At 49.5% G+C, this 17,201-nt stretch overlaps 1 protein-coding gene across 4 annotated transcripts; it reads left to right on the top strand.

Annotated features, from left to right (window-relative positions):
* The first annotated feature begins 1,651 nt into the window (after nt 1-1,651).
* Nucleotides 1,652-16,247, top strand: GPKOW (G-patch domain and KOW motifs). Of its 4 annotated transcripts, none has more exons than XM_043571509.1 (12): nt 1,652-1,767; nt 8,360-8,805; nt 9,576-9,730; nt 9,830-9,954; nt 12,012-12,121; nt 12,909-13,122; nt 13,545-13,677; nt 14,356-14,482; nt 14,686-14,809; nt 14,898-14,967; nt 15,709-15,794; nt 15,889-16,247. In XM_043571509.1, the coding sequence occupies exons 2-12, from the start codon at nt 8,630-8,632 to the stop codon at nt 16,021-16,023; spliced, it is 1,455 nt and encodes a 484-aa protein (XP_043427444.1). In that variant the 5' UTR covers nt 1,652-1,767; nt 8,360-8,629; the 3' UTR covers nt 16,024-16,247. The 4 variants fall into 4 exon arrangements, with proteins under 4 accessions (XP_043427444.1, XP_043427443.1, XP_043427441.1 ...); XM_043571508.1 differs by lacking the exon at nt 1,652-1,767 and adding an exon at nt 2,883-3,057 and having other exon boundaries at nt 8,363-8,805; XM_043571506.1 differs by lacking the exon at nt 1,652-1,767 and adding an exon at nt 2,883-3,057.
* Nucleotides 16,248-17,201: the final 954 nt, after the last annotated feature.

Genomic DNA, 17,201 nt, shown 5'->3' with positions numbered 1-17,201 from the left:
GCTCTCAGTGAACCCCCACTCAACACCCAGGGCCCCTGCCATTACAGTTAATCCCAGAGGCCTCCATGGACACCCATTCTTTTTTTAATGTTTACTTATTTATTTTGATTAGGGGAGGGGCAGAGAGAAGGACAGACAGAATCTCAAGCAGACTCTGTACCATCAGCCCAGAGCTGGATGCCAGGCTCAAACTCCCAAACTGTGAGATCATGACCTGGATGCCCCTAGACATCCTATTCTTTCCCACAGTCACCCAAAACTGAGCAACTCCTACTCTGGAAGCTTTTCTCATTACTAGACCCTGGAACCCCCATCCACTTGGCAAGTTCCATGACCCATTTCCAAAGCATTGAGGCTGTCAATGCCTGAAAGCCTCCCCTCATCACCCCCCCCCCAGCCTCGCCTTACAAGAGTGCACAAACCCTGAAAAACCTCCTGTCCACCAATCCACACAGCCTGAAGCTCTCTTTTTGCAGAATGTAATCACCCCTCTACACCAATCACCAGTTCCCAGAGCCATGAGCCCCATATTGAAAGCTGTGCTTTCCATCTTTACTGCTTGAAGTTTCAACTAGGGCAGGGAAAGTCAATCAACAAGGTCCAGTGTATTTCCCTTCAGACAAGGTCAGATCAGAGGTGGGAGGGCCACAACATTCCAGGAGGAAGGAAAGCAGGGACCATTCCGCCCCTCTCACCTATGACACCACAGAGACCCGGAAAGGTGGCCCAGAGAGGCTGCCCGGCCACCCAGAATGAGCATCAGGACACAGTGTGTCCACAGCTTATAGTGAAAGTCACAGAAACAGTGCATGTTGGGGGTAAGCTTCTTGAGACTGGCCGGCTGTAGGGCCCTGGACAGGTGTCTGAGCCCCTGTGCCCCTCAGTTTCTTCCTCCACAAAGTGGTTGTCACAGACTGTCTCTCATTACACCCCATTCCTCCTTCCACTACAGTAGCACTGTGCCCAAGTGCCCCCCCCCGGACCTCTGTCCCCAGGCTGCCCCCACTTTTAATACCTAAGAGAGGCCTCATTTCTCACCTCTCATTGGCTGGTGTCCCCTCCCAACAGGGGGGCCTTCAAAGCCTCCTCAACTTCAGACCCCTACCACCCCTCCACTCTCCAGGGCACCTGCCCTTCCCGGCTTCTTGAGTCTCCCAGCCCTATCATGCTCAGGGCCCCAAACCCTCCCGTGGTACCCAAGTCTCCTCAAGGGCTACCCCCTGCCCAGCTCAACAGACTCTTCCAGTTCCCAAGTAGGTCCTGGCTCAGGCCAACGTTCACTGCAAATGTACCGAGTAACTACCAGGAGCAAAGCTCTGCTGGAGGCTGCAGAGTTCCCTGGTAAACGTGGGTTCCACTTCTGCACCCCCGTGTTTAGTTGTCAGAGCTGGGGCGGGGACCTTAACTTTTCTGGGCCTCGACTTCCCCTTCTCGCTCACGGAATAAAGCCTCTCCTGGGTGGGAAAAGGAGCACAGCCCAGGGTCCTGGGAGAGCAGAGGGGGCGCCTGAGGTAGAGGGAGGCCAAGCGCTCACGCTGCCTCCCACAGCCAGGCCTCCTTGCCTGTCGCCAGGTAGGTGACTGCGCGGGTCAGGTCGCCGGGCACGGGACCAGCCGGCTACAGCGGCGCCCAGGCTCTGGCGGGCCGCCAGGTGAGCGCGCCCAGGAGCTCCAAACGCGTCGCTGGCGGCCGTGCGTCCACCCGACCGACTTCGGGTCATGGAGCCGCACGCGGGGGGCGTCACGGACCCTAGGGGGAGCAGAGGAGGTACGGGAGGGTGAGGAGGAACTGGGCGCGTCCCTGCCACCCCTCGCCCCGCCTGTCTGCTCCTCACCTTTTCCTTCCGACAGGTAGTAAACAAAGCAGCCCAGGCGCCCTAGTGGCGGTGGCGGTGGCGGCGAGCAGGGGGGCCCGGCGACCCGGGCTGGGCTCCAGGTCTCCGACCTGCACCCGTACCCGCACCCGCATCCGCACCGCGGGGCCGTGTACCAGACCCGGGGGCTCTCAGGAGTCTCCGGGGAGTTGTGCCACAGGGGTCTGCCCGGGTCACTGGGGACACCTGGGCCCTCAGGGTCTGTAGTGAATTGCGGGGGTGGGGGCGTTAGGCGGGAAGCCTCTGGGATAAATGGAGGGGCAATCTGGGACTACGTGGGCCATCAGGGTATCTGGATACCTGGATATCTGGAAGGGGAACCGGGGGTGCCGGGGCCGCAGCGGCGGCCGACCCTGTTCTGTCGGGGCACCTGGAGAAATCGGGGTCCCTCTCGATATCGTGCAGAAAGAGTTTGGAATCCGGGCTTATGAAGGGGCAGTCGGAGACCTCCAGAGATAGTCCCAAGATGTTCGGAAGGGTCCGGGAATAATTCGGCCAAATAGCTGTCTCCAGGATTATGGTGGGGGCAGGCGGGGGTCCACCGGCATACTCGCGATGGTCTGGGGGTCGCGGGAGTCGAGAGGGGCAGTGGGCGACCTTCGGAACTATCGAGCGAGTGGTCGGGGGGCTCTGAAGATCTTGAGGGGCATTCTAGGTCTTCGGACGTCGGGGAGCGTGGGGGTTGGCCGAGGCTCCGGCGGGCGCTGACCTGTTCCTTTCACCCGCGCAGGCCGGGGCCTTTCCCTGCCCGCGGGACCCAGAGCCCGGCAGCTCCTGGCGCGGCTGGACGCGCGCCCCCTGGCGGCCCGAGCTGCGGCCGACGTGGCGGCGCTGGTACGCAGGACGAGCGCCACATTGCGCCTGCGCCCCAAGGCCGGTGCGTGTCGGGGGCGGGGCGGGGCCTCTCAGGGGGCGGGGTCTGACTGGAGCCGGATTCTGACGTAGCGGACCCGGGATGGTTGGTTGCTCCCCTGGGTGGGGCCAATGCTCCCCTGGGGGGACTGGTGGGGCGGGGCTCGGAGGGAGCTGCGAGACGGGGGAGCCCTGACGTGATCCTAGAATATTCCTCCAGGAGGTGACACTGGGAAGGTTACTGCAGTAGGTGAATGTTGCATGGCTAGTTGTGAGTGCGGGCCGGATTGGTTATCCCTGTCGGTGGGGCTTTGAATGGCATTTCTGAGAAGGTGGGTCCTGGAGAGCGTTGGGGGCGGGCACTTGGCTAAGGGGCGGTCCTGGAAGGCCACTCTAGGGGGTGGAGCCTACAAGCGCGAAGGGGCGGGACTCGAAATGTCAGGAATGGGTTGAAGTTCATAGGCCAGTTAGAGGGCGGAGCCTGGAAAGTTCAGGAGCCCAATCTTGGAATTGCACCCTCCAGGGAGGGCCTGAGGGTGTTAATATGAGGAGCGAGATCTGAGATCTTCGTGTGTATTAGAGGGCCGTAGGAAAGTCTGGAGCCTTATTCTATTAGCTGGGCCCAGGATTACTTAAGAAGGGGCGTATAAGGGTACGTATTCTTGTGGGTGGCACCTGGAGAATTGCTTTGATTGGGCACTGCCTAGGTAATTAAATTGTGGTCGAGCCTGAGTGTAAGTTGGAAGAGATAAGGCTAGAATGTAAATTTAGCGGCTTGGGCCTTTGTATTTTCTATGGAGAGTCACTACAGCTTTCTTAGCCGCTTCCTTATCCCAGCCTTTAGTATGCTGTATTGTAAGGACAGTAATGTCTTCAATAGTCATTTGTCCCAAGACCCTCTTGCTTCTCATACAGAGTTCCTAGGGTGGCAAATACAGAAAAGTGTGAAAAACCTGTGGATACTTTGGGGGAGCTTCAACAGTCCATGGCGCTAGAAACTTCCTTAATGAATTTGGGGGCACAGATTAAGGGAGAGGATGGCAGAGGAGGCTGGAAGCTGCAGGAGAGTACCCAACAGGTCAAGGCTGAGAATCCCCACAGGCTCTGACTCAGTATTGCATGTATTTTCATAACTTAGGTCTTTTTAAGTTTTTTTCAACAATGTTTTGTAGCTTTCACAGTACAGTTTTTACACTTTTTTTGATACATCTATTCCTAGGTATTTTATTATTTTGAGGCTCTTGTAAATGGAATATTTTAATTGCATCTTTATTTTGTCTATGGAAACAATTGATTTTTGTATATTGATCTTCTATTCTGTAAACTTGCCAAGCTTGTTTAATAGTTCTAATACCTGCTAAAGAGCAAACATTTAACTGAGTAAATTTGAAGATTTAGTCGGTTTTATTAAACAATTCATAAACTGTAGAGTGGAGGTTTGCTAGGAGTTATACAAAATGGCAAGTTTTTATAGGAAGGAGGATTGGGCAAAAAAAGTGAAAAAAAGCAAAAGAAAATAAAGTATTGTTTTAGGTAAATTCACTTCCCCTCTGAAGAAAATGTGGGATGAGGGGTGGGGTGGTTCTTATCATGCAGATTACCTGATCTTCCTTTGGGAATGAGAGGGCCCCAAGTGACAGATTACCTCTTTGGTGCAGACCAGAACATTCCAGATTGATTGGTTTAAAATTCCACTCTTGGAGAGGTTGAAGTTGCAATTAATTGCAACTTGGAAGGCAAGTGACTCCACCTTGGGCTTATGTGTAGCTTTATTTTTAACAGTCCCAAGAATTCCAAAGGAACTATACCAACATTTTGGTGTGCTTCCAATAATAAAACAAAGAAGTATTCACCAAACAAACTAGTATTCACTAAGAGAAACAAGTACTCACCAAAAAATGATAGTTTTTAAACAGATCTTGAATAAAGTCAGAAATGTTAACCAAAGGCAGGGAGCTCAGAATCCTAGAGGAGACTCACCCAAGAGAAGTAGGTCTGGACTGACAGAAGCCATGAGTGAAAGGTGCTTGGGACAGGTACCTCACATGATTCCCTGGATCATCATTCTTCTGGGGTCATCTCCTTTGGATCCCACTTCTGACTCCAAGGAATGTCAACCTAAATACAGAGGTAAACCGAGGCAAGCTCAGAAAGATGAATTTATTTGGGAATAGGAGAAGAATTGTAATTCGGGTTTTATCTGTAGCTTGCTACAGTTTGGGTGTCCAGAATTGCAATCTTTGCTATTCCCAAATAAACTCATCTTGTTGAACTTGCATCAGTTTACCTCTTTATTTAAATCGACATTTATAAAAGTTGCTTTGTAGTCTTTATCTGCTAGGTATCTTTAAGGATGCCCAGGGATTCTAAGCCTGGAAACATGGCCATGAGATTGATTATTGTGGTTTGTGTTTTCCAAACCATCCTCTGACCCAGCACATTATTCTACTTACCAAACATTTCACTTTCATTTAAGTATATTTATAGCTTCACATTTAAATGTTTTAGTATATGTGTTCCATGCAAGAAATGTGCTATAATTCATTTACCCAGTCTCCTTCTGTTGTCCTTTAAGTGGTCTTCAATCTTTTGCTACAATAAATAATACCATGATGAATCTGACATAAAAATCTTTTCATTGGGCTCCTGGCTGGCTCAGTCAGAAGAGCAGGTGACTCTTGATGTCAGGGTCATAAGTTTGAGCTCCACGTTGGATGTAGAGATTTTTTTTTAATGTTTATTTTTGAGAGAGAGAGAGAGAGAGAGAGAGAGAGAGAGAAACAGAGTGTGAGTTGGGGAGGGGCAGAGAGAGAGAGAGAGAGGGAGACACAGAATCTGAAGCAGACTCCAGGCTCTGCGCTGTCAGCACAGAGCCTGACACAAGGCTCGAACCCACAGACTTTAAGATCATGACCTGAGCTGAAGTCCGACACTTAACCAACTGAGGTACTCAGGTGCCCCATGGATGTAGAGATTTCTTAAATAAACTTAAAAAAATCTTTTCGCACATCTTTAATGATATCCTTGGGATGAATTTTTAGCACATCTGTGGTATTATTTCTGGTGGCTATTTCAGTATCACTCTTCTACTTTATAAACTCTTATGATGAAGGCAGGCTGGGTCCGAGGACCCAGAGGGGGTCCCGCAGGACCAGCCAAGAGGGTCCTTGGCTTCACGCAGCATAAAAATCAAATGTGAGCCAAGAAGAAGTAAGAGCAGAATTTATTAAAGATACAGAGAGAGTACAGATACAGGCAGAGTGTCTGGGAGACTCAGGAAAGGAGAGAGTCTTGTCTTTGCTTGGTGTCTGGGGTTTTTACTGAGGATTGTGGTCTGATGTAAGTGTCCTCTCAGGCATCGAGGAACTGGACAGAACAGGGAGAATGGTCCACGTGTCCTCCATAAGTCACTTATTCTTTGGTGCTAGGGGGTCTTAAAATTGAGATTTCTAGCACCGGTGGTCTGGAATACACACATGATGGCCTCACTCACTCATTCCTTAGAAGTTTTCTATTGTGCTGGAAGGTTCCAAAGAAACCATTAACTCCTTCATTCTTACAAGGAGGACATACATTATTTGTATTATAAGGAATGTGTAAGGCAGGTGTGCTGGTCCTAGCAAGAAGAGAAGCAGGGAAATGGGCAAAAAAGCAGTCCTTCAAAAAACAGCCCTTCATGGGGCCCTTTCAATTTCTCTTCTCTCTCTTTAAGGTCCTACATAAAAGGAATCTGTCCCATTAATCTTTCAAAGCCTTAGAACGTGGCTCTCACAACATATTTAATGTTGGTAGTATAAGCAGAAATAATTTGTGATCCCTGGAAAAAGAAAGATGAGGCATAAATTTCTTGACATAAGAAAAGTCACTTTAGAGGTGCCTGCATGGCTCAGTCAGTTAAACATCTGGCTTCTGCTCAGGTCATGGTCTTACGGTTCCTGAGTTCGAGCCCCACATTGGGCTGACTGCTGTGAGCATAAAGCCCACTTTTGGATCCTCTGACCCCCCCCCCTCGCTGGTTCTCTCTCTTTATCTCATAAAAAAATAAACTTAAAAAAAGAAAGAAAACTCATTTTAGACTCTTGCTCATCTTGCAATTTTTGCCTGACAAGCACTACTTGCACATTTCTTGTAGAACTTCCTGAGATGTGTTGAAATTGCAGAAGAATAGATTTCAGTAGATAATGATTTGAAGGAAACAAAAGAATGTGACAACAAAGAGACACTATCAGGCCAGAAGATAGCCTAATCATATCGGCAACAATAAATCAGTGGTAAAACTTCCATTTCTGATTCAAAAGTAAAGGTTGACCTGACACATATTCTTGAGTCTTCTTTGCAGGATTTAAATCCCTTTGAGCACTCAAATACCGGACCAACTGGAGCCAGAGAATTGATGATGCTGACCAGCTCTCCTGACTTCAATTAACTTGAGACCTGGTCTCAGTTGCCTTAAGATGACCTTTGCTCCAATTCCATGCTGAATTCCCAATTTTGCAAACCCTTCCATGAATATATATGCACTTTTAGCTTGAAACTTACCCATTTTTATTGTTGAAGGAGACACTGCTTTGAGAGATATCCCCAGTGTTCTCCTTTATTTGTTGCAAGTAAAACTCTTCCTTTTCCTATTCTTTGCTTGGATGAGTCTTTTGGCTCCATTTCTACCAAAAGGTGAACCCAGTTTTGGGTAACAGTAAGAACTACAGTTGACCCTTGAACAACATGGGTTTGAACTGCACGTGTCCATTTATACCAGGATTTTTCTCAATAAATACAGTATAGTATTATAAATATATTTTTTCTTCCTTATAATTTTTTTGTTTATTTATTTTGAGATAGAGCAAGTGAGAGTGGGGGAGGGCAGAGAGAGAGAGAGGGAGGGAGAGAGTGAATCCCAAGTAGGCTCTGCACGGATAGCACAGAGCCCCATGCAGGGCTTGAACCCACAAGCCTGAGATCATGACCTGAACTGAGATCGAGTCAGATGCTTAACCATCTGAGCCACCCCGGCACTCCTCCTTATGATTTTCTGAATAACATTTTCATTTTTTTCTTTAGCTTACTCTTAAGAATACGGTATAAAAAATACAGTATATAATACATGTAACATACAAAATATGTGTAACTCTACTGCTTAGGTTATCATTAAGGTTTCCAGTCAACAGTAGGGTATTAGTAGTTAAGTTTTTGAGGAATCATAAGTTATTTGTAAATTTTCAACTGTGGGGGCAGGGGATTGGATCCCCTAACCCCTGCATTATTCAAGGGTCAACTGTATGTATGTGTATTTTTTTAAGTAGTCTTCATACCCAGCGCGGAACCCAACGTGGGGCTGGAACTCCGGATCCTGAGATCAAGACCTGAGCTGGGATCCAGAGTGGGATGCTTAACCATCTGAGCCTTCCAGGCACACATGTATATATACTTTTAATATCTGTTTAGGTCATTGTTCCCTACTGGACTATGATCCTCTAGAAAGGAGGAGGTCTATTTTATTAATATTTGAATCCAGAGCTTGTGGTGTATTAAATCTGGCATCAGTAGGCACCATTTACATGTCTATTTGTTATTGTACACAACTGACTCAGATTTTTTTCTTAAATGATGTATTTTTATCTACACTTCCCATACCAGTAGGGCACGGCGATTAATAACTACTTGTTGACTACCTGAATGAAAGAATGAATACCCCCAAGAACCACATATTCCTATATGATTGGCGCGACGCGCCCCTATGAAGAACAGCAACAATTACTTCTTAAGGCCCCTGTTCCACGTACGCCAGTCGATGCCGCAGTGTTTTCTGGGAAAGGTAGTTCTAAAGCCCGTCGTCTGGCCCCGGTCAAACTGAGCCCAAACTAAACTTCCCAGAAAGCAGCACACTCGCCTGGAAAGAGGGGCAAGATGGCGGACGCTGAAGACGGTACTTTGCGACCCGCGGGAGCCTCTGCTGCCCCAATTTCATTCAGCTTCAGTCGCACGTCCGCCAGGAGACGGCTGGCGGATCCGGGAGACGACGCGAGTGCGGCTCCGGAGGAGAAGGATTTCTTAAAGACCGTGGAAGGGAGGGAGCTGCAGAGGTGAAGCGCCGTGTCTTTCATCCCTTGGAATTAGGTTCGGTGGGTTCAAGCGGGAGGGTGGAATCTGAGTTGATTGTTTTGGTGGCAGCGGCCACCAAACCTTTGGAGCACAGCCTGAGGAAATTCGTGGAGGCGAGAAGGCGGGAGTGTGTAACAGGGGAGGTGGGGAAATTGGACCTGACAGCCAGGGCGTTTGAGAAAAGAGGATGTATTCCTGAGAGGGTGTGTCTTTAGCACTTGGGGGCCTTGAGATGTGTGCGTTTTGAGACAAGGAAAGGAGTGGAGAATGACAGGACCCCTAGTTTCTCAGCTGAAGCGGTGGAGCTTCTCCAGTATAGGGAATGGGGTGGAGTGGCAGATGGAGTTTTGGGGAGGCCATCATCAGCTTAATGCGGAAAGGAGAGTTGGAGGGAGAGACTTCCAGAAGAGAATAAGCCATCCAGGGGTTGGTGTGGAGCCTGGACCTGGGGAGAGTCTGGGCTGAAGATGGTGACTTGTGAGTCATTGTGAAAGCCACGGAAGTGGGTCTTGGGCTGAGCAGAGGTTCCAGGACTGAAGGCTGATTCCTCAAAGGCACTGATATTTAAGAGTTGGGGGTGGGGGAGAGAATCTAAAGAAAACACCATTAGATACATGACATGAGAGCGAGGGTGTGGTCCCTCCAGCTGGGGGTGAGTGTGGCTCTTGTGTTTCCTCTGAAGGGAGGAGTGTGGCTCAGAACCCACTGACAATGCTACTCTCCCAACTTCACATCTCTGTGTCCACATCAGTGTGAAGCCCTCAGAAACCCCCAAGGAACTCGTCATCCCTTTGATCCAGAATGGCCATCGCAGGCAGCCACCGACCCAGGCTCCTGGGCCATCCACAAACACTGAGGCCTTGGTGGAAGGGGTGCTGTCTCAGGCTGTAAAGGAGATCATTGAGGGTAAGTGATCCCCTCTTTGCCTTGCCCCAGTGAAGGAAGAGGGGGAGGAAAATGGAAGGAGAGGGTGGGACCTCATTGCTTCCTCCCATTCTTCCTTAGACTCCAAGAAGTCCCTGGAGGAGAGAGAAAATTCGGGTATCGACCCCATGCTTGCTATCCCCATGATCCAGAAAGGATGCATCCCTAACGGAGAAGGGGCAGACAGCGAACCCCGAGCTGAGACAGTGAGCTGGCCCCTAACTCCTCCAGCCCCAGCCTTTCTTTGCCCTGTCTGCCAGGCTTGCCTCTCTGCACCCAGCAGGGAAAGTCAGTGTGTGTACTAGAGGCCTGCTGCCTAGCTCTTCCTCCTTCTGTCCTTTTTTGGAAGCATTAACAAAGGAATCCAGATACTGAGGTGTGGAAAAGCACTTGCATTCTGGAATTATATGAACAAGATGAGCAAATGGAACAGGAAATGTAAAGATCCTGAGGGTAGACTCTGCCTAGAGTGTTTGAGGAACACCAGGGAGACCAGTGTAGCTGGAGGGGAATGAGTGAAGGGGAGGAGTAGTAGACAATTTCAGGCATCCCAAGATCAGAAACACAAGTTTCAAGACACATAGGAACACTAATAATATTAAATGCCAAGTAGAACTGTCTATGATGACAGAGTGTAATCTATCACGCTGTATTAAGCAGAGATAGAAAGTGACAAAATTGGAAAGTAGGAAGTGGCTGGGGCTAAACTAGGCAGGGCCTTGTGGGCCATGGTGAGGACTCTGGCTTTTATTGTGAATGATATGAGGGCCATGAGAGGGCTCTGAGCAGAGAGGGTGAAGACTTAAGATTTCACAAGATCTCTCTGGCTACTATGAGCAGAACAGACTAGTAAGTAAAGGCGGAAGCAAGGAGACTAGTAGTGCAGGCTAGAAATGATGGAGCCTCAGACCAGAGTGGTAGGAGTGAGGCCTGGAAGGACAAGTAGGGTTTAGTGAGAGAGGGAGGAGCAGCATGAGTACCAATGGCAGGAACAACCCAAGCAACAGCATGGTGGCAGGGAGTCGGTGTTGTGTGTGCCCATCGGTGAAGCAACTTGCAGTGTGTCTAAAGTGAGTATAAAGAATTGGAGTGAGGATGGGAGGTGATCGATAAGGAGAAGTGAAGGGTATGTCTACAGAAGCAACAAAGTCTGTCTTTCATACACATGGATTCTACTTTTCACCTCTTTATTCGCAATTTTTTAGCGATGCTTCTTTGGGGCCTATTTCTCTTACAGCCCCAGACCACCCTCTCTTTTGACTGAACTGTTCTCATTGGCCTTCAGATGTCTTCTGATGTCTTTCATCTTAAAAAATAGGACCTTAATTTCACTTTCCACCCTGTTCCCTCTTTGGCCTCATTTCTCTCATTTCCTCTCCTCTCCCAGCCTTCCACATCTCAGTTGAACCCAGGTACATCTATCCTTTCTCTCAGCCAAAAAACCTTAGTCAGTGTTGACTCCCCTCTTTATTCCATACCCCAGGTACAGCCTTTCAGCAAAATCCTATCATGTCCCTTTGCAGAATACATCCAGAATCTGACCACTTCTCACCATCACCACTCTGGTCTGAGCCACAAGTATCTTTCATCTGGACCATTGCTGTAACTTCCTCACTGGGTCCCCTTGTGTGGTGGCCAGCCTCCTGTAGCTCCAGCCCAGATCTCCTGATTAATGTCTCACCACCCTCTCTGCCTCCACAGCACTGTTTCAGTCAGGTTGACTTTCATGATGCTCTTCCCACACCAGATCTTGTCCTGCCTCAGGGCCTTTGCTCTTATTGTTCTCTCTGCTTGGACTACTCTCCCTTCTCTATCCTCCTGGCTCCCTCTGTCATCTCTTTCTGGTCTCTGCTCAGATATCAACTCAGTAACCCTCTCTTCTCCATCCCTCTGCATCTCCTTAAGCTGCTTTATTTTTCTTTATATAACTTATCACTACCTGACATACCATGTTTTATGTATTTTATTTATTGTGTGTCTCTACAACTAGAATGTAAGCCTCACAGAGCAAGGGTTTTTATTTTGTTTACTGCTTTATCCTCATCACCTAGATTAGTACCTGGCACAGAACAGGTGCTTTATAATTATTTGTTGAAGGACAACATGGAGGAGTAAAGTGAGGGACAGCAAGAGGAAATCAAAACTAACCTTGAGCTTATTGGAAAAGAAGCATTGAGGGTCACCCTGTGGGTGTTAGTAAGCGCACTTCGGAGGACCCACTGTGAGCCAAGCCTAACCATCCTTCCTCTGCCTGAACCTGTAGGTGCCGGAAGAAGCGGATTACGAGGCAGTCCCTGTAGAGGCCTATGGGCTGGCCATGTTACGAGGCATGGGCTGGAAACCTGGCGAGGGCATTGGCCGCACCTTCAATCAGTGAGTTCTAGGGTAGGGGCAAGGGGCAACAGATGGGGGCAGCGAACAAGACCCCCATGGTTACTACCCATCCAAAACCATCCAGGCAGGGAGAGGGCATGTTACCACCCTAATTAATTTAGTAAGCCTTTCCACTACTGTTTCAATCTCCTATTTACCCTTTGAAACTCTGTAACGAGATCCCATTTATGTAAAGGTTACTTTTCTGAACATCAGCTTTGTCATCTGAAAATGGGGATAATGACAATATTGACTTCCCAGGTCTGTTGTGGAGTTATGTGAAATTATACACATAAAGCACTTACAGCAGGCCCTGGCCCCAAATAAACATAGACTAGACATTTGCTATTATCACACAGACTTATGGTCACTTCTTCTCAGTTCTCAACTCCAAAGAATTCTGAAAACCAAACATTTTTTTCATAAACCATTTAGTAGCTAAACATGACCTGAGACACAGAGCATTTTATAGTCTATTTCTCTTGCTTGGTGTGAACATTTGTATGATTTCCCCTGTAGAAATATCAGGGTGTTTGATTACAGGGATCTGCCTCAGGTCCTGCTGTAGATACTATGTAATAGATGGTCTATCCAATGTGTTATTAGGTTGGACCAAATGAAATTGTTATTTCTGTAGATCAAAAGCAGTCCTAGTGTGAGATGGGGAAGGCTATTCTTGAACATGTTGACAGGGTGGAATTTGAATAGTAGTGCATGGGGGAGGCACTGAAAACTTACATCTTCCCCCTCTCCTGGCCAACAAGCTCACATACTGTGCTCCCTGCAGAGTGGTAAAGCCCCGTGTCAACTCACTGAGACCAAAGGGGTTAGGGCTGGGTGCCAACCTGACTGAGGTCCAGGCCCTGGCCCCCACTGGCCCCCACCGCCTGCCAAAGCCAGATGAAGAGCAAGAGAAGGATAAGGAAGACCAGCCTCAAGGACTGGTGCCTGGGGGAGCTGTGGTGGTTCTTTCTGGCCCGCACCGAGGCCTCTATGGGAAGGTAAGGAACAAAACTGTGCCGGGAGCCTGAGACACGCAGTGGGGAAGATTGATGTGAGGGCCAGAGGGAGGAAGACTTGGGTTTGGGGTGGAAAGGGCTGGAAGTCCTTGTCTTTCAGGCGTGCCTGGCTTGCTGCCTCATTCGGTAACTCAGAACCACTTGCTGGGCCTTTCTGAGCCTCAGTTTCCAACTAAAAGAGAGAATGCCATATGCCACATGTTCCTGAGGATTAAATTCTTAAAATATATCCAAGCCACAGAGTCTGTCAGGGGAGACATATGGACCAGGGCCCGTCCCAGGCCTTGGGTCAGTCTGGTGGGGGAGACACAGGGGTCAAGCCTATTGGAAATAAGAGTGGACAGCTGGGGCCTAGGAATGTGGGTTTAGTCCACATTCCTAACTTCCTCCCCCCAACCATTCAGGTAGAAGGCCTCGATCCTGACAACGTTCGGGCCATGGTTCGCCTGGCCGTGGGAAGCCGCATGGTGACTGTTAGTGAGTACTACCTGCAACCTGTCTCACAGCAGGAGTTTGACAAGAATTCCTTGGATCTCAGTGAGTGAGCTTTTTACCTAGCTGGGAGAGTTAGAGAAGCATTCCACGGGGCGGGGTGGGGGGGTGGTAGGGCCTGTCCCAGGTGGTGGGGGTGGCGGGGAGATCAGCAGTCTGCCTGGCAGGTGTGACTTCTGGTCAGAGGTCAGGAGGCGAGAATGAAGATAAGTGGTTTATTCAGTTTGAGGAAAAATTGATGTAGTAACCCTGGGGCTTTCTTTTGCTTCTTTCTGAGAGAGAATAAACAGGTATGGAAACCAATTCCTATCCTTGGGCGGTCTATTCAGGGTGATGAGCCTGTCTTCTTCTAGGGAGTGAGGGCAGCTGGGACTAGGCCGTGACCAGGGATGAAGGCATTCTAGGCATGGCAGCAGGATGGGGCAGTTTGGCAGGTGGGAGATTGGTGCTGACAGAGTTCTCAGGATTTTCTAGCCCATACTAGGTGGTCGCCTCAGATTAGCAGCATCAGCGCAGGCTCGAGTGGCTGAGGAAGGCTTTCTAAAGGAAGCCCCAGCAGTTGAAGGGAAGGGGAGAGCATTCCATTGCTGTAGGAAAAGTCATGATGGTAGGAGGGGACACTGAGGCAAGTGGGAGGTGGCCTGAGGCTGAGGTGTAGCCTGCAAGGTAAGAGAACGGCACACTGAGGCTCCTTCCTCCTTCTCCCCACACACCCTTGTGTAGGCCAGATGCGTAAAACTTCCTCAGTGCAACAGAATGGAACAGATTCGTCATGGAAGGTCCTCCGGGATCAGGACCTCCCCAGCCAGCAAGAGGACTCACAGAGGAAGCGAAAACACCTTCCCGACCGGTGGGACCCTGGGCATCTGGGATGGGGGGGAGAAGGCAAGGCTGTGGAGAGGCTCCAGCAGTCAGAGAAGGCTTCCAGGGCAAGGCAGGCACATAAAAGGAACTAGAGACAGCATTATGGGTGGGTTTCACAGCAGCAGCAAAGGTGGGGTGAGCAGAATGTGCATCTAATGAACTAAGCCCCATGTTGGCCCCTTTCCACAGACAGGGGGAGCCTGCTGCCAAGAATGAGAAGGCAGGTCCCAGGAGCCAGCACTGGTTGCACAGGGACCTACGCGTACGCTTTGTGGACAAGCTGCACAAGGGTGGCCAGTATTATAACACCAAGGTGGGAACTCTGCAACCTGGGTTCTCCTCCTCCCCCAGGGACTAGGTCCCCATAACTCCAACATTCTCACATCCCTTGACCTCCCCAGATGACGATCGAAGATGTCCTCAGCCCAGATACCTGTGTGTGTCGAACAGATCAAGGCCAGGTCCTGGAAGGTGAGTCTGAGAGATGGCCACTGGGTCGTTATCATCCTGGAGGCTGATGGGAAGGCTGTCTTAGACCAAGAGGCTGGTGTGGGCAGAGGCTGGGAGATAGGGTAGAGTTCAGATATTTTGTAAGGTCCAGAATCGTCTTTTTTTTTTTTTAATTTTGAGTCTTTTTTTTAAGCTTATTTATTTATTTTTGAGAGAGAGAGGGAATGAGGGAGGGAGAGAGAACCAGCAGGGGAGGGACAGAGAGTGGGACGGAGGATCTAAAGCAGGCTCTGAGCTGTCAGCACAGAGCCCAATGTGGGGCTCGAACTCACAAACCATTAGATCATGACCTGAGCCAAAGTTGGACGCTTAACCGACTGAGCCACCCAGGCGCCCCCAAGGCCCAGAATCTTCTGACAGAACATTAGGCGCTTCTGTGATAGTGATTATCTGAGCCCCTCCTTTCCCCATCTGCGACATTGGCATGAAAATGAGCTATTTCTCCCTCTTGTACAGATGTGTCCTGAACTCCTTGTGCAGGGCAGGGCATATAACGTGCCCACAGTAAACGGTATCTGTTGTCATCACCCATCATTTTCCTACATAAGTGCTCCCTGTTTTAGGAACTGCTTCTTAGGTGTCCTCACCCACACCTGTCAACAGGGTACAGAGTGGCTCTCAGGAATACAGAAAAGGACTTGTGACAGGACCCTGGGTGGGCTAGTCCTGGCCGTGGGCCTCACTCCCTCCCCTCATCTGTAGGCCTGAGGGAAGACATGCTGGAGACCCTGGTCCCCAAGGTCCAAGGCAACCGGGTTATGGTGGTGCTGGGGCCACAGGCTGGAAAGGTGAGTCCCAGACCTGGGCGTGGGGGGTGGAAGCATGCAGGGGATGTCCCAGAGTCTGGGTTGGCTCTGCTGACTCCACCCGCTGCTACTCTAGGTGGGCCGCCTGCTGGACTGGGACAGAGAACAGAGCCGGGCTGTGGTGCAGCTGCAGAGAGAGAATCAGCTGGTGGAACTTCACTATGATGCTGTCTGCCAGTACCTGGGCCCCAGTGACTCAGATGAAGACTGACCCATGGCCCCGTTCCCACCCCCAACGCTGCCACCTGCTCTGTATGGTGTGGAAAGACAGTCTTCACAAAGGTGGGGAGGTCATTGTTCCATCCTCCACTTGCACCTCAGCCCCAGGACCAGGACAGGGACAGGGCATAAGATAGATGGGCCTGAAGGGAGGCTTGAAACAAACCTGGTATTCTCCAGAAGCTAGTGTGTAATAAAAATCATTTCAAAAACTCAGTAAAATGACAAGATCGTAAGTGTGTGCTGAGCTGAGTAGAAGCGGGAGCTGAGCTGATGGAAGTGGGGGCCGTTCCAGGCTTCAGCCCCACCTCCCTGCATGGGCTGACAGACAAGTTCAAGGATCTGTCTGCTTACAAGTTCATTCTTGGAATACAGAAGCTACAAAGTGTGTCCCTTGAGCAGACGCTATGGAGTCTGGAGTGCCACATCTCTGTACAACTTCCTGAGGAAGAATCCTAGTGGTGGATCTACTTTTTTTTTTTTTTTAAATGTTTATTTTTGAGAGAGAGAGAGACAGAATCCGAAGCAGGCTCCAGACTCAGCTGTCAGCACAGAGCCCAACACGAGGCTCAAAGTCACAGATGGCAAGATCATGACCTGAGCCAAAGTCAGAAGCTTAACTGACTGAGCCACCCAGGCGCCCCATTGGTGGCTCTACTTTTTACTCTTGGTCCAGACCAGACGTCCAGAGGATATCTTGAGCCAGTGATGAGAGTCCAGAGGAAGGGAGGCTTCTACCCACAAATGGGATGTGTTTGCACTATTTCTCAGAGGACTCAGTTAATTTCAGGGCCCCTGTTTTAGTCCCCAAACTTTGGCTAGAAGGTAAAAAAAAGTTTTGTCCCAGGTAGGATTTCTCTGATCCAGGTAACTGGACTCTCAAAAAGGTTATTGTCAGCCCTCAAACTTTTTCCCATTTAATGGGCTGAGATCCAAAATCAACAAGGGAAGCAAGAGCTTTAGGTCCAATTGCTTCTAAGTCATCCCCAAATGCAAACTGGTGCAGCCACTCTGGAAAACAGTTTGGAGGTTCCTCAAAAAATTAAAAATAGAACTACCCTATGACCCAGCAATTGCACTACTAGGCATTTATCCAAGGGATACAGGTGTGCTGTTTCAAAGGGACACATGCACCCCCATGTTTATAGCAGCACTATCAACAATAGCCAA

This window comes from Prionailurus bengalensis, chromosome X (genome assembly GCF_016509475.1).
Source record: "Prionailurus bengalensis isolate Pbe53 chromosome X, Fcat_Pben_1.1_paternal_pri, whole genome shotgun sequence".
NCBI classification, from domain to species: Eukaryota; Metazoa; Chordata; class Mammalia; order Carnivora; family Felidae; genus Prionailurus; species Prionailurus bengalensis.
This window is presented reverse-complemented; position numbering and strand designations above follow the sequence as displayed.